The 26,829-nt window shown below is 36.7% G+C and overlaps 1 protein-coding gene across 1 annotated transcript in view; it reads right to left on the bottom strand.

The window, feature by feature from the left end:
• Positions 1–26,829, bottom strand: part of PTPRM (protein tyrosine phosphatase receptor type M) — a 500,131-nt gene that overhangs the window by 190,380 nt on the left and 282,922 nt on the right. The window contains exons 12-14 of the mRNA XM_075142059.1: positions 7,642–7,915; positions 6,461–6,497; positions 1,194–1,268 (exon numbers count right to left, since the gene is read on the bottom strand). Of these exons, the coding sequence (XP_074998160.1) occupies positions 1,194–1,268; positions 6,461–6,497; positions 7,642–7,915 (386 nt within the window). The remainder of the gene's footprint in view (positions 1–1,193; positions 1,269–6,460; positions 6,498–7,641; positions 7,916–26,829) is intronic.

Raw genomic sequence — 26,829 nt, 5'->3', positions numbered from 1 at the left:
AATATACATGCAACAATTTTGTCTTGATTGACATGGCAACTTGGGCATTATGGATCACTCAGTTTTGTTATTATAACACATAACCCAGAATTAAAAGCTATAGCAGACATGTCACTAATCCTCTTATCTTAAGCTGAATTATTTAACTGTCTCTTATTGACTATAGCAGTATCCAGATGCTAAGCATCTGATCTCTTCCTTGCCCCTTAGACACCCTGGTAGCAACATTTACATGCTTCCCAAGTAAATACTATGCCAGTATTCTTTAAAAAGGCAATGATTTTATCATATGCTAAATGCTGATGGACTAGGTCTAACTTGCCCTGTTACATATTCCATCAAACTCACCTTAGATTTTAGAGTTTTTAGTGCTCTTTGCTTCTGTTTGAAAATAAAAAGGTTTCCAAATCCCTTAAAAGCTTTATGCATGTGTTTATTTTCTGACAAATGAATCATTTCCCCAAGTTCTTAAAGATTTTCTGGTCTGATTCTGAACTGGCCTTCAAGCCACACAGTCTAATAATTGTCTGACTTGCATACTGAGTTTACTTTGACAATTAGATTTAAAAACCTTACAGTCTTGTTCAGTCTCATATGTCACATGCTAGGTTATTTTGCTTTAATCCTAGAACTCATGTATGACATAATTAAAAAGGAATCAATTTTATTTCTTTATTTTAATTTTTTGCATATTGAAATGTTGCCAGAAAATATGATCTTTCCAACATTCTGCAGTAAAAAGAAAATAAAATCCATTAATACAAGATCTTTGTCCTAACTTACACATGCAACTCTTGAGCCTAAATTATTTAGAAATTCTAGTGTCTTGATCTAGTAACACAGAAAAAAATAAACAGGTACACAGATATATATCTATATTCAAACTGTCATTTAATTTATGGATGGAGCAAGACTAGATCTCTTTACAACATCAGGCTTGAAGGAACATTCCACAGATCACACACACAATGGGCACATGCAGCGGAGTTGTACGTACAGGGATGTGTGTGTAAGTTTTGGTGCCAAGCACACAAATTAATTTAATGGAGCTGAAGAAAAATTTATAAACAAAAAGAAACTTTTAACATAGAAAACTATTTATGAGCAGAGAATGAAGAAACTGTCAGGGAAAAGGAGCCAAAGAAAATGAGACAAAATGGGCATGATGACTTGTCTATACTTGAACATCTGACCTGTTAGTTGGTCGTCGCCTGCAGCAGGGGCGATGCGAATGTATGGTGTTGTAAGCTGAGTCACGATTATCGCAGCTAAGGCAAAGGAAGATTTCCAGGTCAGCATGCATGAGGGAAAAAAAAGCCAGACTGAAGCTAGGCCAGCAAGAAGAATCTTGGTCAATAGTTTATTGTCTGAACGTCTTACAAATAAAAACCAAAAAATTTCCACAAGTTGCTTTTCATCTTCAGTTGTTAGTTTGGTTATTCTGCAAATTAATAAGCTTTCTTATGTGACTTTCATTCAGAAAGAGGACTCAAAGCACATTATTTACATATAATGCATTTGAGGAAACTGGAGACTTTTTGGCTCTGCTAGTCACAGCACTGGGCTTTCTAAGTGAAAGTTAACTGCTTATTCAGATTTCTCTAGTATTAACTTCTCCAGGTAATTTGAACTAGTTTCATTTTTTTGTTTTCCTATTTCATAATAGTACATTTTTCCTATAATTCTTTTTTAAGATAATTTTCATGTAAAATATTTTTGAGCTAGCTAAGATTCATTTTTCTTGTACCACTTGGGTCTTTGTTCTGAAAATGCACACACTACACGTATACTTAACTTTCAGCATACAGAAAATGACCACTGAGAGTTGGGATGCTTTTAGTTAGGTATGTATGTAACTGTTTGAGGTTGGAGTTTCAAGTTCACGTTTTGCCACTAAGACAAGAAAAAGCTGAAAAACCGGAATTGTGTGTGTGCCTGAAGTATTCAGACTTTTCTGTCAGAGCTGAAACAACCACTGACTGGTATAGATAATTATTACCATGGCTCACATTAATAAAATCTCATATTTCTTTGTTTGCCAGCAGTTCTATGATTGCCTTTAAATGGTTAAGCACACTATGATACATATATATCAAGGAATATAAAAAAATTAAAAGGTCAGATCCAACATGATGCAGCTGGAGAATGATGCAAAGAAAAAATATTGGAAAATTAAGGACAAAATTATATGAAAGATCACTCATTTACATAGAACAGCCTGGGTGCTATTAGAAATGTGGCAACGAGTGAGGAAAATAGATCATCTACCATCTGCAGACAATTAAAATCAAAACTGCTGCTGCATAATATTTTGAAATATCCCTCTGCAACACTGAAATGCAGTGTTGATAGTAGCTGCTAGAATACTGTTGCTATTGGATTTAAAATATTATAATATCCTTTTCTCTCTCATAATTAATGAAAGCCTTCCAATATTGCAAAATTAGAACAATGATGTCTCCCTCTTGAGAACTGGATTCCTAGGAGATAACCAAGATGTTTCTATCCAGACAGTGTTGTAAGGCATATCAGGAAATATAGTCTTAATATAAATCACAAAACACCACAAAGTTGATAGCAAAAAACTTGGAGGAGTTTTGGAAGGTTTTCAACTTTGTCTGCTGAGATTTTACAGTCATTTAGCTTGAAGAAAGAGTAGGTATATGAAAGCCATATTTCAAGCAAAATGCGACAACCTTTATTAGCACTGGTACAAAAATCTCTTCCTGATTTTTGTTTGTTTGTTTGTTTAATTATCTTGTCAAAAATAATGGGAGTGGAAACTCTGCCATCTCCACATTTGTATATACACCAAATAGTCACAGAGGCCCTAAAAGCCTTTCTCTATAGAAAACTAAGATCAGAAGGCTGCATCACAAGATGTCTGATCCTTCTCCTAGCAAAGTCAGTGGCAAAGGTTCCCTTTGACTTCAGCAGAAGCAGGAGGAGAACTTTCAGCTCTACAAAACCCAATATTCTGATCCTAAATTGCACTTACAATCATTGCAATCAGGATTTTTATATGATCTCTAGAAGAACACATTTAACAGAGGTTTCATTTGTAAAAATGTAATGGCCATAAAAGAAGAGCATTTTAAAAAATGTTACAAATTGAACCTGTTTAAAATATAATTGATGGAGTGAGAAAGTATTATCCAGCTACTGACCCTAGACATGCACTTGACCCAGCAGAGTTAGGCTGTACTTTTCTAGAGTTAGGCTGTACTCTTCTAACAAGAAGCCTGTCAATATGATAACAGCCTATCTGGTGCACCTTGGATCTGATCCAGCAACACGGTTTAGTGTGTGCCAGTTGAGCACATGCCTGGCAGTAAGCACATGCATTATTCCTGTTGATATCAACCGGAGAGAAAAGTGAAGTACCTACTCAGGGTTTCTGCTGGATGTGGGGCAAGAATGCTCTGTGTCTTTATATGGCACTCACTTATTTATTTTTATTTTAACAAAAAATACAAAAGCATACAGTGGGCCATGGAATGAACACTGCAAAACTCAGTGATAAAACAGAATCTCAATGATCTTAAGAAGGTCTCAAGGGCACCAACAACTTTTAGATTACCTGGAGTTGGGATAATTAAAGGAAATACAGCTAGCAAATGATATAGCTATGCTCATGTCAGATTCTGAACTCCCATATTGGTCCTGAGAGCAGACTTCAAACAGCCTAACCACTCACTCTTCATACAGACAACGAAGTAGCTTGGCCAAGCGCAGCTGGCTCAGTGGAACAACCTGGAGGTTGCCTTGTGTGACGTGGATCCCAGGAAGGGCTGCCAATGCGCTTGGTGCAATCCTCAAATTCCATGGGAATGGAATTGCAGAAGCTTTCAAGAAACAAGCGAACAGTTGGCTGCACTGTCATGTTTGTTTTACAGGGTATACTTTATGGCACAGGCCTTTATGCAGTAAAATACTTACATGTCTACTTTAAGACAGAATAGTTGCAATGTAGTCAGTGAGATTATTCTTTGTGCTCAAAATTAGGTACATAACTGACTTGATTAGGGCCTAAAAGCATATGGTTTCCCACATACGTATTAAATTCTAGAGTACGTCTACTAACTCCAATGGCCTACACAAGACTGTAGGTATTTTCAGGATCAGACCTTAATTTAAAAGAAGATTGTACCAGTTTTATACATGAATGGCCTAAAGCACTTCCTTTTAGCTTTAAAAAACACCAAACTTGAATTTTTAGAGATAACAGAAGCCCAGAATACAAACATTTCAGAAATGTTATTAGTATATGAAAGCTAGATGTCGCACTGGAGAGTGTTCGCAACCTTATTTGTAAGAAGCACATGGACACAACAAGCACATGATAGAGCTTAAGTAGCTTACTGTCTAGTAGCTATACTGTAGTCACAAAACTCAGTGGAAAATGGTGTGAGTATGTAAGAGATCAGGCACAGTGGTCAGAGCAGCCTTTGTTTCCTAGAGTACAGGCAATGTGACTGTTGTACTAAGCTGTTTGGGAGGGTGTAGACAGAAGGGGAAGGGAACAATTCTCTGTCTTGCCCCACTGCAGATGTGGTGACTTCTGACCTACAGACATTAACCATTTTTGCTATTTTTTGTAGTCCGTATGTGGGAAGTCCAAAGAGGGAACAGAAGTCTGCTTTTCTCTCAAGCATCTCTGTTAGATCTAAAGGGAAAAAATCTGTACAGACAGGTATGATTAATATCATATTAAAATACGTTCTGGTCTCCATTTTATTTTTATATTATCTATCTATATTAATTTAGTTTCAAAATATAATACAGACATTCAGTTTATAAGCATGGAAATCAGTGCTTTACAGAAGCTCTCCGAGAAAGTTTTGCATCAGAGACTGTAAATGCCATTGAGGATACCTCTAGTTTCAAAGTCCTCACAACAACCCCTCACATTATTTTACAGGCTTCACAAAGGTATTACGAAGAATTCTGAAACATGCTTTCAAAACAGAAATGTATGGAGCTTTGTTTAAAATAAAAGCTGCATTTCTCACATCTCCATTGCCAAATGAGTTAGCTCAAAGTAGCTTGTTGCTATGGGAGCTATTCCAATCCATAAAGTTACCCTCACTTCTCAAATGAGAGAGTAAGATTTTTCAGTCAGTTGAGTAATTGAAATAGTTGAACATCCATTAGTGATTAGGAATACAAATTTTCAAATAATTTAAAATCCATTCCTCTAATCACCTATTATGATTTCTGAGGTAATGTAGTCCACTCCTGGTATCACTGAAGCTACTGGAAAACAACAACACAGGATTCCACTTGAATCTGGAATTAATCTCTCATCTATATTTTATTGGGTTTTAGTTTAGATATTTGAAAGTCTTCTATGGTTTAGTAAGCAGTCTTTTAGTAAATCAGAATTAAAACTACCTCCTTTGCTTTGGAAAAAAAAAAAACCCAGCAATCAGTTCAAAGAGCCATAAAAATGTATTTGTTACATTAGGGAGGATCCAGCCTTTCAACAGAGGCAACTGTATGCTAACACTTCTGTTACATTTAAGCAATGAGATTCTCATCTATCCTATTTAGATTTAGTGGTGGTGGTGGAATTGTGAAGTCTACATGTAAAGGAAATCATGGTGGAATCAGTTAGGTTAGGGATAGTCACTAGGAGACATGCATGATCTCCTGCAAGGGACAGGGATGAAGTAGTTTTTGTTTCATATTCTTACCAAGTGCACAAACCACAGGGTTTCTATTCACAGCAGAACTTTCTTTCCTTTTCCTCTTTACAATCTGCAAATCATCATACTATCCCACCACTTCTTTTTCAGGCTTTGAAGTTGCCACCAGCTAGAGGTACTAAAAAGGTGAGACTACAAAGATAATCACAGACAGATCCTAGCCTCCAAAGTTAAATATATCAGCAGCATGTTTATCTTCCCCTGTTTGGGGATCAAACCTATAGCTAGCACTGTCTCAATTATACAAAATTGTCTCACAAATGGTAGTATCATGTGCTGACAGTCCAATAAATATAGCTGATCTGTACCATGAAAATGAAGAACATGATTTCTCCATTTTTCTTTTATAAAGCAATTAAGATAAGATAATTGCTTACGAGTAAGGGGTAATTTTTCACTATAGATGTATAAGCAGCTAGTGTGCACTCTGCAATTGGCAATTTTACAACTCTACTATATACAGAAAAGTTCAAAATATTTATTGTGAGATCATATAAAAACCCACAAAATATATTTTAAAAACCCTGTGTTCAAGTAGAAAATGAAAATGAGTAATATGTTTATTATTAAAAACAAACAAACAAACAAACTTCCTAAATCTCAGCTAGAGACGCAAATGAATCATTTAAAATCCTGTAATAGGTTTAGTGATGCCTTTTAGCAATATAAACACTTCTGGAAGTTTGCAAAGACCACGTGAGGGAAAGGTCAGCAAGCTGAAATACAGAATACATGACATAATATGAACATACCTTTTGTGGCTACCCTGACGCAGTCAATTTTGGTTTCCTGTGTCAAATAAAGAGGAAAAAGGTCACATCTTGTGTTTCTAAGGAGAGAAAGTCATCCATGATTCTATTCTTAAAAGTACTGATAAAATGTCAGAGCAGTGTTCATTTAATGTGCCTCATTACATATTTAATGGCTTATTAAGCAACTCCAATGTGCTTTCATAATATGGACAAACACTGCTTGGGTATGGTACATAAACATTGCACTTAAGATTCCTCTAAAAGTAGAAAATATGTGAAAGATATTCACAAGAGCACAGGCAAGTGTTCAGCTTTTTTACTTTGGCAACATGATGACCTTGGGAGATTTTTCTTTTTCTTACAGACAGTATAGTTCGAGGCATCATGCTAGACAATTTTAGAAAGAAAAAATAATCAATGGTGTTTCACATTTCTGCACTGTCAGTGCACTGTGAAAGAGGGACCATTATGGTTTCTGGCAGAAAACATTTCCAGGCTGTCAGCAGAGACAGTCAAAGCTTATCAAGAATTGAAGGGCTCTGGGTAGGTCTGTCCAGGAAATGAAAAACAATTCCAGGAAGAATTAGTCCGATGAAACATGATCTGTGAAGACCTTTTTACACACTTTTCATTCCAGTTCCATCTACTTATTTTTCTTTTACTGTTTGCAGAAAGGGGGAAAAAAGTGGTTTCTATTTCAGTCAGGGCAACCAAATGAGAAAATGGGAGTTCAAGCTGTTACAAACTAAGGTAATGGGACTGGACAGGCCAAGACAGATGTGCTAAAATCCACAATCAAGTTTGGCTTAAACTTAACAAAAGAAATCACAACACTCTCCTCTTAAAGCAAGAAAAAAAAACAAAAACAAAAAAAAAGAAAGAAAAACAGCCACTCAAACACACTCATTGGACAGCTTTTAAATAATAAGACAGAATGGTAACGCACTACTTTGCCTACTCGCTATTGACAAAATGTGCTGTTTTCCCCTCCTCTTTCCTGTAACCTTTAATCATTAAGCAATACTGTGTTAGGAAAACTGTTATTTTTTAAACTCAGTGTGTTAAATTTCACGGTTACTTCATTTTCTCATTAGCAACTAAATTGGGCATCTTGCTAGTTGGTGCCAATCATCTATTGACACATAAATACTGTATAAAACCACATCTGCCATAAGACTTACCCCATTGGCTCTGCTAGCAGCTTGAAAATAGATGCTGTAGCTCTTATGAGGAAGAAGAGGAGTGTTCCAGAAACCACTGTAGGTTTTGTTATCACCAATAGTAAAAGGCTGAGCAGCTTGTAAACCATTGGCTGGAAACTCTGCAGCAAAGTAGTACTGGGAATTCAAAAGCGAGGCATTCTGGAAATGAATGGGCACTGGGTAGCACTTCAAGATTTCGGTTGTCTTTTTGGTTCTCCGTGGGCGTTCTTCTTCAACAACTATTTGATAGACGCTAAGAGTGTAGAAAGGAAAGAACAAAAGAAACACACGGGTTATTTTAAGAGTCGGGCAGTCAACTCATTCTGAAACCATAATAGCATACCAGTATTTATGGAAAAAAAGAACTGTTAAAAGCAAAGACACAGGAAGAAAATGTCATTTTGATACTCAAGTGTACGAATTTGTGGAATAGATTCATGCTTTCAAACAAATTCATTTTGTTTTGGAAAAACAAAATTAGCCATACACACCACAGCTTTTCATATAGCAAATGCACAGAACACTTTCTTGTTTGAACTCTTGTACAGAAAAAGCTTGCTTGATTAGTGCTGAAATGTAGAATTAAGTATTATTTTGTTCACAGAAGTAAGTATAAAGCTATAGATTCCATTCTCTAACCTGTTTATCTTGTCTAAACGAAATGAAATGAGCAGTAAGATAAAAATGAAGAAATAAATTACATAAAGACGGGGAATAGTATTTGCTTAACTGTTGACATTATAACTATTTATAAAAGCACACATAGAGTACATTACAGTCGTTTAAAATTTCGGTGGCATATTGACTGTTACTGAGAAAGAATAAAACACTTTTTGATGGAAGTTATTCTCACTCAGCAAAGCATTTTTACACATCTTAGAGATAACCATATTTTTAAGTGTTTCTGCATTCTGCAAAGCAATTCAGTGTGCATGTGCATTCTTTGCTGTACTGGGACCTCCAGGGAACAGTCTCCATCTCTCTCCACTGTAAAGGTGCTATGGACATTCAAGCAGGAACAAAGAAATTGTGATTTCTGCTGTATGTGCAAACAGTGTAATCATTATACCCTTGCAGTTGCTGTAAAAGCCTGAGTCAGTGCTTTCAAATTTGTGAAGTGGGAAGTCCATGTCTCTAAAGAGGACTGGCTTGCAAGTTTATTGCTTCACTGGGGACCAGTGATTCTTAATCATTATTTGTCTCCCGGAATCTTGAATACCGGTAAGCAAGTCAGTATAGGTAACTGACGTTAAAGCGGCAATATGTCCACATTTTTGCACATCATCTACATCTAATGACAATTTATGAACTTTCAAGTTGGTAATTCATAAAAAGCAGCAATCTCTGGGTCAGGTATTTTTCTTAAAGATGAAATATCCACAGAGTCTTCTGATGCGTTGTTCTCACTCTGTCATCTGTAGGTACATGATTATGTTTACAGAAGACTCTGCCCAAAGTACAGGGACACTTCAGCTGGGACTCTGCAGGTCTCAGTCTGGACCCAACAGGGCTTATTGGCTTAGTCATATCACTGCGCAGCTATGGATATTCCCCTTCTGAAGGCAAATATGGTTTAGAAATAAAAGAGATGACTTTGTGCAGTCACCATAGCCAGTGAGCTCCTGCACCTGCTGAGGCTCTGCTAGACTCAAGCTGCTTTGAGCGCTGGTACAGAGCTCTCCAGCTCTTGCACTCTCTGGAGCCTTACCGACTCGGTGCACAACCAGACTAACACACCGCTTCTACACTCGAGCTGCCTTTGCATGTTTAGATAATGCTGTGTGCTTGAATGATGCCCCATCAGTGGAAGTGTTCAAGGTCAGGTTGGGTGGGGCTTTGAGCAACCTGATCTAGTGAAGGATGTCCCTGCCAAAGATGTCCCTGCCCACGGCACGGGGGTTGGACTAGATGATCATCAAAGGTCCCTTCCAACCCAAACCATTCTATGACTTCATGATTCTATGACAGCACGATGCTAGATATGCAGGGCCTTCATAGCTAAGTATCACCAATTCTCTTGGCCATCTTACTGTTTTTTTAACAGACCTACTGATCATGTGTAACAGACCCCATTCACTACATTTTTAAGATCTAGCATCTCCAGTAGGAGATGCTGCACTTCCTATGCTCACAAAAAATGCCCAGAAAGTTAACACTGAGAATGCTACCTCTTCTTCTGCCTGATTTAGACTTTCACTATGGTGGAGATATAGTGTAATGTTAAGACACTTAAATGTAAGTGTCTTCATGAAGATGTCTATACATCTGTAAACTCCCATTACAGTCATTGGAGTACTCAGTACAGGCAACAGATCTTAAAGACCTGACCAGCGAAGAGGTGTCTACTTTTGGGTCAACTTAATTGCTTTCTAGGCTCCACTGATTATAATAACTAAATACTCAGCTCACATGTAGACATCTACAAGTGGACATGTAAATCTAGATGTTTTAATCGGAGGCTGAACCCCACGCAGAAATCTAACCATGTTTAGGTTTGGTACAGCCAGGGAGACAAACAAATGTCTTGAGGGTCCACTTGAAGGCGACTGTCTGTACATTCTGCAGCTCTGTGGAACAAAGTCTACACATCTAGCAGAAAGATTTTCATTAGTTGATTAATTCCATGCTGAGTAGTAAATGAAGGTCAATACATGGCAACCTTTCTTTGATCCTGTCAGAATTGATCTGTAAAAACTAGCCATGAAATATCTACATTACAATCTTGGTTTTTCTCAAATCAATGTTTGACATGATTTTAGCCATTAATCTTCTAGAACAAAACTCAGTTGCTCAGAACTGGGATTCCAAGCTACTTTGAAGAGAGCGTGTTGCCTCGTCTAACTACTAATTTACAGTGAATCTACAATAAATGCCGTTTGCAAATTTAAATGGAATATTGGGAATAAAGTAGAAGGTGATGTAAACATTTATTCTTGCAAGGTAGTGAAGCTAGATACACATGCCTAATACTGCAGCAAAGATAAGAATCCCTCAGTTTCACTAAAGCATGATGGATAGTAAACTAAGTTATATGACTGTCGCCTTCAGGGGAGTATTGTTACCTCTTTTATTGCAGCAGGACTGAATATGAGGGACCTCAGACCAGTCAAGGTAATATGACCGGTTTCAGTACTGGTTGAAATGAGGATTCTTTTCATTTTTCACTCAGTGATTAAAGCTAAAGATTGTAGATATTTTAGAAACAAATCTGTCATTAAAATGCTCCTTCTCCTCTGGCAAATTCATGTCAGTTATACTACATGCACTACTCCTTGTATATATTACATTTTAAATGCCTGCCATCTATTCATCTTCAGATACATTAAAGAAAGAACTAAGTTGACTGGAGCAATTTCAAACTCAAAATGTCTTTTCATCCTTACTCCAAAAGACAAATTAGATTTGCTAGCATCTAGACCGCAAATCTATTTGCTCTTTAATAATTTAAGCACTGAAAGGTCAAGCAGCTCTTTTCTGTTCCCCTTTATCAAAGTCCAAGTGCTAATGAAAAATAACTAAATCCTATCTGCTGCCCAATTTCCACACACTGCTGTTTCTCTGATGTAAATTAACACATTATAAGCACCTGGGTCAATGGAAACCTGACAGAACTTTATAAGTGATATGTTTTACATTTGTACAAATGAGATCATCTTGCTAATGAATTTTACAAAATTACCCCAATTACAATTATAATCCAAAAGCTTCCTCCAATTCTTACTGTTAACATAGTTTTCTTTAATACGTAACAGCTGAATTGCCTACTCTGAAAAGGGTTCAAGCCTAGTGAATTGAGCTAGCACTGCACCAGGACTCTATTATTCCTCTTAGGTATTAGTCAGATCTCCTGCTTGTTTGAACTTGCATTATTCCTTTTCCACACCTCTACATTTCAGAGAATAAAGTCTTCCTACCTGTAATTCAAAAAATAAAATCTACACTACAGTGAAAGGTGCCGAAAGCATATTGGCTATTGGTAGAACTTAGATTGATCTTTCTGAAGGAAAGAAATGTAATTTAAGTTTAATTCACATTACACAGAATGAATAGAATTCCAAAGCCTTGGAAATTGAACACAAAATCTACTTTTATATAGACTGAAACTTGCTGTCGTATCAAGAAAGGAACACATGGGAATTCTTTTAACTTAGGATTCAAATATTTCAAATTTGGGGATTAAAAAAGATGTCTGGAAAAGAAAAATCTGATGTAATTTTTAAGCTACTTTTTATTTTAACAATTCCAAAACAGTTCCAAATTTAAATGATTATGCAGAGATACAGATCTGAACATAATAAGGACTGTAATTCTGGTTAGAAATTAGACATACTATGCTTCTTAGATATTTACTGAAATTGGGTTGCTTAAATTAAATGGTCTGTCAATGTCTGCTAAATATACCGATTTTTTTCAGACAGAATTGAAAAAGAGACATGAAAGAAGAAAGCAAACATGTTAACACAGCAATCAAAGATGCTAAGAATATTTAGACAAATGAACCAAACAATTCAAACAATTCAAAAGACGACTTAAGTGTATACCTATTCTTAAGTACATGAAATGATGGGTTTTAGTAACTTGCTGAATCAGGACATTATTCCACATTGCTGGAATACAGTAAATCAAATTTTAATCAAAGCCTCATTCAAAGTGACAAAATAATTTTCAAAGAAGGGCGTATTGGATACAAGGATAGACTTCAGGATTCTTAATACAGAGCTCCTTAACATGTACAATCTAGGTATTTATCAATTGAAACTTATGAATTTATAATTACACTTCCACCAAAAGTAATTCCAAATCGAAAACAAAGGGAAAACAAGCTTGATTACTTCATTATTGAAATGTCAGCTCTATTTTTACTCTCTTGAACAGTCTTGATGCTTCACCTAACTGAAGCCATAAAGAATTTTTAAAAATTTATTTTACAGAAGAAAGATGGCCTAAGGACCTGCATCTAGACAAAGATTATCTGAATTTATTTACTAGTCTTAATACAACTGTTGTGTGTGACCCTAGGCAAGCCAATTAAATATTTTGTGCCTCAGTCCTCCAGCTGTAGAATGAGAACGGGAAAGTTTCTTATTCCCTCTGGCCTGCTTCAACTGTTCAAAACTCAAATCTCTTCAAGACCTTCTTTTTTCAGTATCCTTGAAAAAATATTTTTTTTTTTTTTTTCCTAGGAAATGTACAAAGACTGCAAAGCTGTTAAGCTCAACTAACAGTGCCCTAGTCAGCTGTGTAAACTGTTGGGTTATCTTTGCAGACTGCTATGGTGACACTGTAGAGCCTAATTTGAAGTTTTCTGCTCATTGTAGTAAGTCTCTTCGTAGTCTCATGCTTTATTATAAACATATATAACTGGTACTTTTTACAGATCTCTTTCTGTATCTTGACTTGCATGCTTACTTTGTTTTAATGCTAACAGATTCAAACAATAGAATAACCTTTAATCTACATATTGACCATTATTTCAGTTACTTACTCCCATAGCCCTACTTTATCTATATGCTAGAATCTCTTCATTGCTTTCTTCTAAAATTCCGAAGTTCCAATAGATGGCAAAATTAAGAAACCCCAAACCCACCTTGTTATCTCAATTTTATGTCCATGAAGAACTTGATTGCTTAAACCATAACAGTCTATACGGTCCCCACAATTTCACCAATACTTATGCAGACACTGAAAGTTCTTCTATCGTACTGCCATTTAAGTCATTAGCACTTTTAAAAAATGGTTGTTTCGTTCATGTTTTGTATCCAAAGCTTCATATATCTTTGCTCATCATACATTATGTAACAAGTTTATTATTTAACACTGCTTTTTTAAAAAAAGACAATCTTTGGACAATTTTTTTATATAATCTGCAACGTAACTTCCTCTTCATTTCTGTCATCAGTTGTCTCTGACATGTTCATAACATATCTATATGGATTAACATTGGAGATTTTGATCTATTTCTTCTTACCCTTACATTGCACTGGATTCTTCTAATTCATCCTATAACTTAAAATTTTATAGTACTAGAAATTACATGTAAACCATATCTTGAAATGGAAGAGGGTAATTACTCTTTAAAGGACAGGAATTAATAATTTACAGTTAGCAGGCAAATAGAAGAAGGCTACAAGAAATTGCCACTAACTCTCCTCCTACTGAGCAAGAGTTTGTATATTTATTATAGGTGGCATTAAACAAAGGTGATAATGACAATCCCCGATTTATCAGGTGTCTCACCATCATAGCTACATATGTTTTGCCAGTGGGTCAGGAGTTCTAGCAACACATAATATACACTGAACAAAATATACTCCATGTGCAGCCATTTTCAGTACAGATGTGAAACCAGAGAACCAGCTGAACAGTAGTCGTGTCCCTCTGACCACTGTAGAATTTTGCACATTTTGTCAAAGGGGGAAGCAGACACTGTTCAACTGTGTTTTGTCTGCATATCAAACAGAGACCATTGCTATATTCAAGATCAGCGTTTATAGGCTGAAAGAACTGGGCACAGTAATAATTGTTCCTAGGGAGGGTATGGTCTCAGGACAAGGGCAATCTGAAAGAACATAAAATGGGTAGTTTATTTGGGAGGGGTGACTTTTCTTGCCCACGCATTAGAAATGAAGCAATCTATATGAGTTTGGAATTTTTTTTTCCTTTTTTTTCCTGAGACTGAATTGTCATTGTTAGAGGTGAGATAGGGATTAGATTAACAACTCCATATACTTAGAGTTTATGGAGTAGAAGTAAGACCAGGGAGTTTTTGATTAGCAAAAGGACAAATGAGTATGCCTACTAATGATGGAGAAGCCTGTTCAAGGTAGCCCCCTCTATTTCAGGAACATTTTATTTGGGAGATCAGAGATTTTCTGGGCTTTAAGCAAAATACAGCCTTGCCTGCTATAGCTTCTAAAATGAGAAAAAAATGAAGCAGCTTAAAAATAAAACCTTGCATGAACATAAGGTTCAGATATGAAAATACAGAACTTACAGTAAAGAAAAACAAAAAGACCAAAGAAAACCTCCAAATTAAGGCTGCTGTGCCAATGCCAACAACAATGCAAGTATTGTTAAAGTAATATACTAAGATCTAATTTATGAAGGGGAAAAAAGGTGAACTAGGCAATGTTGCAAATAATATTGGCAACACAGAAGGAATCAAAATTCTTGCAACTGTTCACATTTAAGTGCTTGACATACTAGTGTTAAAGGTGTATTGCCTTTTCTATTTGCGAGTGAAGGGAGTCTTAAATCCCTGTAACTTTTTGTTTGCATCTTGAAGTCAGGAGGTTTTATGCAAACAAAAGTTCCACAATCTTTGGCAGGTTTCTAAGTCTGTGGGGCAGTTGGTGCTTCCAAAGTGTAGGAAAGGGACTAAGAAAAAAAAATACTGTGTGCTAGTAGCTTGTTGAAACTTGAATGGAATCATTCTACTTCCACACCTGGCTTTATTTACTGGCTTTGCAAGTCAAGAAGTAAGTCTGGTTAGATTCTCCAAGGCAGGGTCTGTCTTCATTCTCAGGAAACACTATTACTGGCACCTGAAATTTCCAGCCCATGGGAAAAGTCAAATTGGAGAAAGCCACATATCTTTCAGAATCAGACCTGGAGTGAACACAAGAGGGACTAATATTATACAGCACCTCCATTGTCATGCAAGGAGCCCTATTTCTCAGATCAATCAAAGCAAAAATATCTAAACAGCTGTAAAGGAGGAGATAAGGCAGCTTAGGTTCAGCCCCTAGAGATACTGCCAAATGTAAACTCTCAGGTGTCTGTAATAAGCTTTATCTTCACAGACCCAAGTCCATTGGGGAACGGTATCTGGTTTTTAATGTAAAACTCCAAAGCTGCTTTGTGACTGCCCAACTCTTTTGTATGGACAGTCTCAAAGACTTAAAAGTCAGTATTTACAAAGGGGATTTTCTGGGAAAAATACATCCAAGCAAACCTTAGCATTCCTATGGATTTATACAGGAAATCCCTACAGTTCTCATATGGGGAGCATTATGTCACTGGAAGTTAAAGATATTTTGCATGTTTTTTTCTCCAAGGACAGTCACCAGGGGAGGATATGACAATGCTTTCAATTCCCTCGAGAAGGAAAACACTTGCTACATAGTACCTTAATTGCAGAAGAGTCAGATGGGCTCTGAAAGTGGTAAAGCAATGGCCACCATAAGTTCATCAAGGATTTAAATGTTTTTTCCAAACACAGAAGAACTGATAAATTTCTCTTTTGAGAGTTTGGACTCTCTAGGATTTAAGGGAGACATCACAGCCTGGGCTCCAAAAATTCTTAGAAGAAAATCTGCAAGAAAGGGAAAGGAGACAGTGATGTATGCTCCTTCCACCTTCCAGTGGCCAGATGGGTGCCACCTAATCCTGATGAAACAGCGTATTTAATTTTTTGGCTTCTTTCCTACTATACGGATTCACTGTTTTAGAGAATCTAAGCACACTATGTCAGGGGCAGAGAACGTCCGGCAGATATTCAGCCTTGTAATTGCAGGCAATCATGTACCATTCACAAAATGTTTGTGAAATGTTTCTGCCTTTAGATTCCGTTATCATAAATGATGACTGTGCTGGTTTTGGCTGGGATAGTGTTAATTTTCTTCCTAGTAGCTAGCATGGGGCTATGTTTTGGATTTGTGCTGGAAACAGTGTTGATAACACAGAGATGTTTTCATCACTGCTGAGCAGTGCTTACACAGAGCCAAGGCCTTTTCTGCTCCTCACACCACCCCACCAGCGAGCGGGCTGGAGGTGCACAAGAAGTTGGGAGGGGACACAGCTGGGACAGCTGACCCCAACTGGTCAACGGGGTATTCCATACCATATGACATCATGCTCAGCATATAAAGCTGGGGGAAGAAGAAGGAATGGGGGACGTTCGGAGTGATGGCGTTTGTCTTCCCAAGTAACCGTTATGCGTGACGGAACCCTGCTTTCCTGGCGATGGCTGAACTCCTGCCTGCCGATGGGAAGCGGTGAATGAATTCCTTGTTTTGCTTTACTTGCGTGTGCGGCTTTTGCTTTCCCTATTAAACTGTCTTTAACTCAAGCCACGGGTTTTCTCACTTTTACTCTTCCGATTCTCCCCCCCATCCCACTGTGGGGGGAGTGAGCAAGCAGCTGTGTGGTGCTTAGTTGCTGGCTGGGGTTAAACCACAAACAATGACTCAAAATATAACTTTGTTTTGTTAGTAAATAAATCAGAGAGAGAAGGAGAGAGAGAAAAAAAAACTTTTAAGGATTTCAGTTTGTAATACTTTTGTTTTAGAAGGATAATAAAAGATTGCCAACATGTAAGCGGTAGTGGATAATCTGTATTCTGTTTTACAACATACAGCATGCTGACTGACTGCATTTTTAACTTACATTTTTAACCAGTCTGTCCTTTGCAAAAATCAATAAATTCAACACATATGCTAACCTACCCTTATTTAAAGCAAGTATTAGTTTACTACTGGAACAGCATATTAAAATTGATAAGAGTCATTTGATCAACACATATATAAGTGGCGGTTAGACATAATGCCAACAATAATTGTGGCATAAGAGACTGGTCTGCTGTTAACTGAGATTTGCTGACTGGCAAGGGAATCAAAACTGTTCTCTTAACCCTCCCAACACCCCAGATCCTTGATAAATATTGATGAAATTCTTTTATTTTTCTTTCTCCCTGTGTATACAGCCCCATGGTTAATCATTTCTAATTATTTAAATACTGGTGCCCAACTAGGACTTGGGAGTGATACTACCATATTGGTATACGAGTGTAAGAGACTGTGAGAATTACAACAAACAGGATGACAAGGACGCAACTACATCTCCACAACTGTTACATACATTTCTACACCTGAAATTCCTTAAACCTGAAATAAAGTTACCCCACCCCCACTCTCCAAGGGACTGATTACTACTCTATATTGATGTGATCGATTTGATGAGGAACAATGCATTAGCAACTTTTCATACTTAGAAATAACCACATAATTCTACCCTGTTTTTATCTATAAAGATAAGAATATATGTCCCTTTGTCATTTTGAAAGTAAAGTTTTTCATTATTATTTCTTCTGCTGAAAAAAAAAAAGTTCTCAACTATTGCAGGCCACAAAAACCCCTATGATCAGAAACATACTTTTTCTGAACCACTTACAACCTCTCTGTGGCTTGTGCTCTCCATACTTAAAATGGATTAATGTATTTGGCTGCTTTTTCCTCAAACTCACAAATGTCAAAAAAAAAAAAAAAGATTTTGTACATATTCTGTAGTCCTGATAGAATAGAGTGCAAAATGAAAATAAAATTAAACCTACTTATAATGGTACTGTTCCCACTGACTTCAAAGTCATTTTCTACAGTTGTAAGTAATACAAGGCAAGAAAGCATGTGGCTCTATATTCATAAATTCTCTCATCTATTAACTGTGTATTTGCTGGACAAGCAAAAGACATCTTCGATTATAGATCTCTCCTAATGTGCTCCATACGGTATCAACGAGATCTAGCTACTAAATACAGACTGCAAGTGACAAGCTAAGGAGGGCACCAGAGATTTGGCAGTGTATTTATTTTTTTTGTAGGAGAAGAAATGTTCAGAACGAAGAGACTGTAAGGACACATTTAAATAGTTTTAGTTTGCAGATAAGTAACTGTGCATGTGAAAACAGAAAGAAGAACTGAGCAAACAAAACCAGAAAAAGACTGAAACATAAGAATACAAAAGACTACAGAGGGTGGGAATAGAGAGAAGGAGAGAAGAAGAAAATAAAAGGAAAATAAAAGAACAGATAATATACTGAAAACTGGTTGAGATGTATCATCACCTTTGATAAACAAGAAGTGAAAGAAAAAGTAGTAGGAGAAAAAATAGTCTAATACAGATATACTTTAAACAAAGTGTTTTGTAACAACTTACAGTCAGCTACTTTTTATGAATGACATGCAATATGTTTGTAAAAGGTGTTTGATTTCATAACTATATTATGAAACATATAGTACTTCATATTTAATTATGAAATCAAACACCTTTTACAAACATGTTGCTTGGAATTTATGAAATTACTATATTTCATAATATAGTTATGAAATCATATCACATACTTTCATAAGATTGGTGGAGGGGATTGTTTATCTAAGAATGACTGCTACAAGACCTCGTTACACTCACTGAGTATTTCTTGAACTGCTCTACTAACTGATACTTGGCTTCTTCCATAAATAACTCTGGTATACATAAGCTGATAGTCTTTCTAATAGGTATGTCACCATTATATTTTTGGCAAACATAAAACTTCTCTGCTGATATCTCTTTCATGTATATGGGACAACAACATCCCATTTACATTGATCTGGCACTGGGTTCTTTAAATGCCATTTGAAACAGAAGATGCTTCAAAGCCTTATAAATAGACTAAGACGCTACAAGTTTTTACAGCGAGAAGTTCAGAACGTGTACCCAAGAATGCACCGTAATCCCATCTATATTCCACACGTCATCTGCGATACCCAGCTCCCACCCTCAATATGCTCAGCTCCTTTTAGTATCTCCCAAATACTGGCTGGAAAAGAGGCAACACATGCTGTGGCTGCTTCTGGGCTACATATGGGCTTGCTGGTATATGAATTGTAACTCTCTACTGACGGACCAAAGAAATGAACTAACTAGTTCATACTGTAACACAGCCTATTCTTCAGCATAGATGCTGAGTCCTTCCTCTGTACCCAGAGATTCCAAAATGTGGGAGAAACTTACTATTTATGCAACATTTAACTATTTCATATGTGCTTAAAAATTTCCAAGAGGTCCAATATCAATGAGGGAAGGAAGGAACATACAGACAGGTGAACAGTATGATACATAAGCCTTGTTTTCTTAGGAAACAAGATAAAATCAGGTGTAAACTTTAACTTAGTTATGTTCCAGAAAGTTTAATTCTTATCTTGGACATGTTATATAGCACACGCAAGCCAAGGAGTACTTCCTTTCTTCATTTTACCAGTGAACAAGTTTTATTCCTACTGAGTGTAAGGGCTCAGTCCCTCTAGACACCAGATACTATTGATCACACTCCACAAGGCTTTACGCTCTTAATTTAAAGCCCAAGCAGCAGTATCACTAACTTAAATGATGCTGGTCTAAACTGAACTAACCTAAGGCTTCAGATTCTCCAGAGCTTTGAGACCGACTTCACTACAGAGCAGTATAAAATAGTGATGCCTCCTACTTCCTTTGTAGTCTGCTCACAACATGGCTTTAAAATGAACGAAAACCAGGGATGGATTGTGAGGATAATAATTCCACAAAATATTCCACAAAGCCACTATTCTGAGATCTTCTGGAAGGCATTGTGGAAGAGGTAAGTAAAAAAGAAAAAAATTCTTTCCAGACAGTTAGCTATACATACAGCTGCTTATTACGACATTCCTCACCATTGCCAAGTTGTTCACAACCATACACAGATATCTTTTCCTCTTTTCCTTTAGAGAGGAAAATGCTAATTCCATTTATTTTAATTTTAGAGATAGAACTGGAGAGAGCATGATATATTGATTTGCAGAAAACTACACAGATTGTCCCTACCCGAACCAGAAATAAAACCGTGCTCTCATCTGCATCGAGTCCCAGCGCTACATCTTCTAGGCCATTCTGCCTACCACAGTAAGACTACGGTTTTCCGTAACCAGAAACACACTGTAATTCCTCTCCTGGCCATCTGAAGATGCTTAGCTCCTCTTTATCTCTACAACAGAGCTCTCTCTCCCTTGGGGATGATGGGCCTACTCATTATCTGGGTGACCTTGTTGTGTACAAACAAATAAAAATTATTAAAAAAAATGTTGCAGAGATACGTTTCAAGAGGCTATTTCTGCTGATATCAAAGAATTACAAACCATTTCAAGTACAGAGCTTCTTCTACAGTATCCTGCTTAATTGTCTTAATTTGAGTTTTTTTTTCCAGTAATCACATATTCAAAGCAGGGAGGGAAGGAGGGAAGGAGGAAAAGGGTGAGAGGGAGGTGGGCAGAAAGAGGGATGCAGAGGAAAAGAGGGAAAGACAGAGAGGGAGAGGCAGAGGGGGAGGGAGATTTCTGTAAAATCCTGCTGCGAACAGGAATGCCAGTTAGTCCCAAATTATGTGAGAGGCTTTTATAATGAAAACCACCAATCATCAAAGTTATCTAGGTTTAGGAAACATTTCTCTCCAATCTTGTTTACCATTATTTATATAAGACTTCCTCCATCTTTCAAAATTTGTATTAAAAACACCTTTTTTGCATCAGAATAGTTTAGAGTAACAAAAAACCCCTCAGTATGCAATGCAGTGAAAGGAAGGCATTTTGGTTTATTCCAGTTTAAAGAACAAATAGCGTAGCAACTTAAATGCTCAGATTTTTACATCTGTCATGCTGTGGAGGTGTTCGTGCTTAGCAAAGCTCAGAGAACAGCGTGTAACTCTTAGTACAAAAAGCGTATGACCTAAACCATTCTTGCTCATAAAATATAATAATGAAAACAGATAATAGCTGGTCTTGCACAGACAATTTTTGTTAGATGCCACATGTTTGATGTAATAACACAGCGTTGAATATTTCATTCTTGTAACCTTAATTTCTCTTTGTCCTGGTTTGATCAAGATAAGATCAGTCCTAAATTGCTTTGGAATATTAGCTGGGTACCATGAATGTATTTTGTATTCTCTCAACTGTAACTTATTACATGGAACTTGCTTGGCATCAGTAAGTCACTATCGCTTTTGTGTGCATACGCATGTGTGGGAGCGTGTGTGTGGCTCAATACCCGGCTGCTAGGCTATTTAGTGATAAAATCTGATATAATAAAATATTAATTACAGCTGAAAGGTTGGGTGAGAAATATGAACTCAATTACAGTCCCGTATTGTGAACAAAGGGCAGGGTGAAAAAATCCTTTAGTTATAGAGGTTTGAGATAATAAAAGAACAACTAGAACATTAGACTCAAGCTGAGTGCTCCCTAAAAGGCCACCTGTTATTAATCTTCACATCAGGCATAGAATTTCAAGTAAATTAGGTCAAGATGAAAGATTTTTGCTGCTGATTTTTTTGACTCAACTCATTTAAAGATTTCTTTATCTGAGCATTTTTTTCTTTGATGTCATTGCAATTTAGTAATTAGAAATTTGTAACAAGCACAAAGACACAGCAATTATAATTAAAGGTTAGATATCATACACGGTATGCAAAATGATCACCTTATATGGTATAAAAATAGATAAGAACGAGCAGTTGATTCTAAAAGTCTTCGTTTCAGTCAGATTGGCAGTTTCTTAGCGCCAAACTGTAGCAGATGTGGTCCTACCATCTCAGAAAGCCAAGTTTTTTTCAAAAAATACCAGCAGTGGAATATAAATTATTTGAAGACTTCTTAATAAATACATTTCTGTTCATCTGTTCGATTTACCTAAGTGTGGAGTCAGATGAATTACCAAAGACTTAATAGAATGTGACCAGATTGTAAACAAGCACAACTGTGAGCCAAAGTTAGTCCAAATCAAATAATATGACCTTGAAATCCTATGCATAGTAGTGAATCATAAGAATTGAGCAATCTTATCTACTATTGCAAGCTAAAATGTGCCATTATATCATAAAACAAGATTTTCATTGTCTGAAGAACTGTGTTTTCTATTAACAGTGTTTTCTATTTCAACGAATTTTGCTGAAACTATGGCAATATATTTTGGTACCAAGCCAGAAAACATACTTTCAGTTAATTTACATTTATGATACTTGGAACAATCCAAAGACCATTTCAAAGCTTCTTAATCAGCTTTATGTTCTTTGCTTAATTTCTTTTTAAAAAGAACACAGAAAAATTATAAGTTCATAAATACGAGATAAAAATATCTTGGTACAGAAAGCGAGGTCCTCTTATAAGCCAACATTATACCATTTAACTCACCAGTTTTCAGGTTGCCAAGGCCAATTTATAAAATGACTGGAAAGCATGGAAAAAGGAGTAAAGTCTTGTCACAGATTAAAAGAAATTAAAGAAAGCAAAACTGTCTGAAATAATTTAGTCTAAAAAAGAATGAAGTTAGAGAGGATCTGAAGGAAATATTCAAAACTGAAAGCCATGGCAGAGCTGACTGATCCTTTCTTTTCAGTCTGTCACAGAGAAAGAAAATATTGATGCACAATGGTACTGAAGTACAGATCAACGAGGAAGAAACAAAAGGAAACTCCAGGAGTCTGAACACCTGCAAACCAATATGCAACAACCTGTGAGATCACACAGCCCACCTTATCAGAATCAGTAGTAGTATTTCTGAAAGTGTATGCCTGACTCTGATATTCAAAGAAAGTTCACTACTGCTTGCAAATTCTAGGTCTGCCTCTGACTAGAATGGAAAGATTCGTTACAACACACTTTCAGCTCCAGCAAAGTCCTTGACGGTACCTGAACCATCAGATTCCACCTGGTTCCTTCCTGCTATGTAAGCCAGGGTGCAAAGAAGAAACAAACTAGTTAGTTTTCTTATTACAGAATACGACACAATGCTATTACCCAGTCTTCACAAATTAGGTAAAGAATAGATCTAGCAAGGTCTAAATGACCAGTTCACTTGGATCCCAAGAAAACAGGAAGGCAGACTAAATAATTTTAAGATTCAAGTATTTTTTTAAGAAATACTATACTATGTTGTTATCATTCTACAATGTTGCTGGATATAATAGAAAATACTGTACTGGAATCAAAAGGAATGAAATAACAGAAAAAGAGGCAGTCTTTGTGCAAGAGTGCCTGAGTCATTTCTACTTTCAAAGAAATCCAGGGCCACTTGCAAACCATAAGTTTCTTCCTCAATAGCCCTGAAGAAGATCAGTAGCTACACAAAGATAAAGTATAAGAATAATGAAAAAAATACTTTGAGAAATAATGTGATGTTCTTAAAGAATAGGAAGATTTCCTCAGATCTAAATCTGTACATAAATGATAAGATACACTATTGCTCATTCTCCTGTATTCAACTCCCAATTTACGTTTATTATATAAGATGCTGCATCGTAGAGCAGTGGTTTTCACTCTGTTCTTTGCAAATTCCTAGGGATGCATAGTTTGCAAAAGGTAAGAAAAACAAACATACATCTTATAGATTTAAAATCGCAACATAAAGATCTGTACATACACTGCAATATCTTCACGGGTTTACAAATTAAAAAAAAATCACTTCTACTAAGAAAAACTGATTACAAGTAAGCAATATTCTACTTCGATATTTTCTAGTTAACCATAAACTCCTGCAATGCTGTGTCTATGCCCTGGAGAGTGTCCATGAGGTGTGGACACTCTGCAAATGTAACAACATTCACGTGTGTAACTATAGCAAGTTGCACAGCTCTTATTTATGAATGCAAAATAATATGGACATGCAAATTGATCAAGGAGCCTGGATATTACATAGAAATGAAGAATTATTTAGGGCAGGAGATCAGCTAATGGATTAATGACACAATGTTAGATTAAAAGAATGAGATCCTTCTATATTCAACGAAGCTGTGCACTGAAAACTCACTACCAAATTGGGCTGGGGAATTAAGCAAATACATGTATTAAAATTAGTGGTTTATAAGTAGAGGAAGAATGCTTATTTCCTCCCTTTTTCAAGGATGCTCTGCAACCTGCTGGTTTGTGTGCAGCACAGAAAAAAAAAAATTTGCTGAGGCAGCTGAATGAATTCACAAGCCAATTTCAACAGGTTTTTTGATTCAAAGGTTAAAAACTGTTTACTGCTCATTAAAGCACTCACAGAGGATATGAAGTTTTTAATCTATTCAACCAGGGGATAGAACATGGAGCACGGAGAGAGTAGCTCAAACAGATCCGCTGTGGTGGTTTAAGATGTTGTTTCACTTGACCATTTTCTCCTTCTGCCAGATGCTGTGCTTTCATGGGAGACTTGGTGGAAAGCAGCATGTGCCTGTGCTTCAGTTGCAACTGAAAAGCCTAGTGTTATCACTTAAGAAACCCAAGGCACAGGGTTGGGAGAGCAGGACCACTGCAAAAATAACCACAACTAAATTCTCATTTCTCAATGCTATTGTCTCTTTCCACAACTTAAATGCAGTGTGTCCTGGTCCAGCAATTTGGAAATGGAGATTACTGTCTGTGTTCATTTTCATCCTTTCTTCTCTCCAAAAAGGCTCTGCAGGGCATTCTCATCAGCCGTGCACAATGATGCAAGCAGATACAGAAAAACAGTCAGTTTTTGTGGCATTGTCCCCAGTTTCTCAGGACTTCTGTGGATAAATACAAGGCTGACCTTCTATTCTGTCAGTGACGGTATAACTCTTCCTCCTCCCTGCACGGGGAACAACTCTGGTAGGATTAGGTGACATAGAAACCTTGGCAGCATGACATTGTACAGCTCTTCCCACAGGAAATCTGGCCATAGATAAAAGATTCTGCACAGTTCAGGATTAGCAAACTGTTAAATACAGATGAGATTTTGGCCTTGTGCTTCTACTACCCTACAAGACTAATCTTGAAAACAGCTTCAACTCTAGATGTGAAAACACGGTTAATTCATTTGCCCTCGTCTGACTTCCCCATGGTAATTTCTCCCTAAATTCCACATTTTTATAATGCCTTAGACATCTATCCTACTGCTCTCTGAGACTGTTTTAGGCTGAGGCATTTATACTGCTCTGACTAAAGAGTTGCTGCTTTCAGTTGTAGAACCCAGTAAGTGACTCTAATGTTTCTTTATGTCATTTAATGTAATCCAGTTGAGCAGATTAGCTTTTACTTAGCAATGCTTTAGAGTCATGATGCTTGTTGTAAATGCCAGTGATTTCCTTTCCTACTTAAATGAACAGTGTAACAGAAAGAAAGTTTTCATGTTAATGTTCAGTAAAATGAATACTCTTTCAGCATCCAGTATGGGAAATGACTGTTTCACTTGGAACACATCTACAGCTTTTCTTCCTCTTTCCATGAGGAAGAGCATTCCTCTTTATTCTTTCATCTCCTTTAATACTTCTCGATATCAAATAAAAGCATTCACTTGTTTGCTTGCAATGCATGATCAAAATGCTTTAGTACACACAGAGTGGGCCAATCAAATATTATTTATACTGAGTTAGGAATTCCCCCAAATTATTTTGTCCTGGAAACCAGAGTCCTTCTGCCATACATTTATGTATTACTAACAGAATCTTTTTTAATGCAGCCATTTAGCGTTTGCTAGTGAATAAAAGGGCTCGTATAAACTTGCTCAAAAAACACAATACTGGAAGAAAAAATCCTAAGGTCAACAGCAGTATGAAAATGCACCATTGTCAAAGAATCTATGGAAAAGGCAATTAAAATGGTACAGGTTACTTCTGTGTTGTAACCTAAATTATGAGAAAAACCCCGCTGACTTTTGGTTCCCTGATGAAGACAACCCTAGTCTGTGTGAGCATCCTGACAAAAGCTTGTGCTTTTTGGGGAGTTGTCATGTACAGAAAACTGAAAAGGGACTTTTGGCACCACAGTGCCGTGTGACTAACTCTCACACAATACCGCATCTCATAATCATTTCTATAAATTTATCTAGCACCACGTTCCTGACATTTATATCTGTACCTGTTTCAGAGCTTCAATTCACCAGTGGGTAGAGACTTTATATTTAAGCTGTTTATTTACATGCTCTCTGAACTGAAATTGTTCTTTTTCCTCCCTGAAGTTTATTCCTCTGATGTATTTTTAGAAAACAATCATGTCTTCTCTTGGCCTTAACTGGCTAGCTGAAACAAGTCTAGTTCTCTCAGTCCCTCCACATGTAACACAGGTTTGCCAATTCCCTGATCATTTATGCCATAACATTCTGCTGCTCTGGTGCTAGTAAATTAGTATTTCTTGGTAGAGCAGAACTAGGCATAGGAGTTCATGTGAGGTCCTGCCAGTGTCTTGTAAAATGGCATTTATAGCTTGTCATCTTTGCTGGAAACGCCACCTGCTGTGTATTTGCCTATTTCACAGTCATGCCATGTTTTGATGATTCGCAGTCATATCACAAGCCATTAATACACACTTTCTTCTCCTCTGTTATTTCCAAAAATGAGCCTCTATCTTACAAAATGCATCCTTGTTACTAGCTCATAAAATGCAAACTTTGCATCTCATCC

This window comes from Calonectris borealis, chromosome 2 (assembly GCF_964195595.1).
Source record: "Calonectris borealis chromosome 2, bCalBor7.hap1.2, whole genome shotgun sequence".
Taxonomy (NCBI): domain Eukaryota; kingdom Metazoa; phylum Chordata; class Aves; order Procellariiformes; family Procellariidae; genus Calonectris; species Calonectris borealis.
This window is presented reverse-complemented; position numbering and strand designations above follow the sequence as displayed.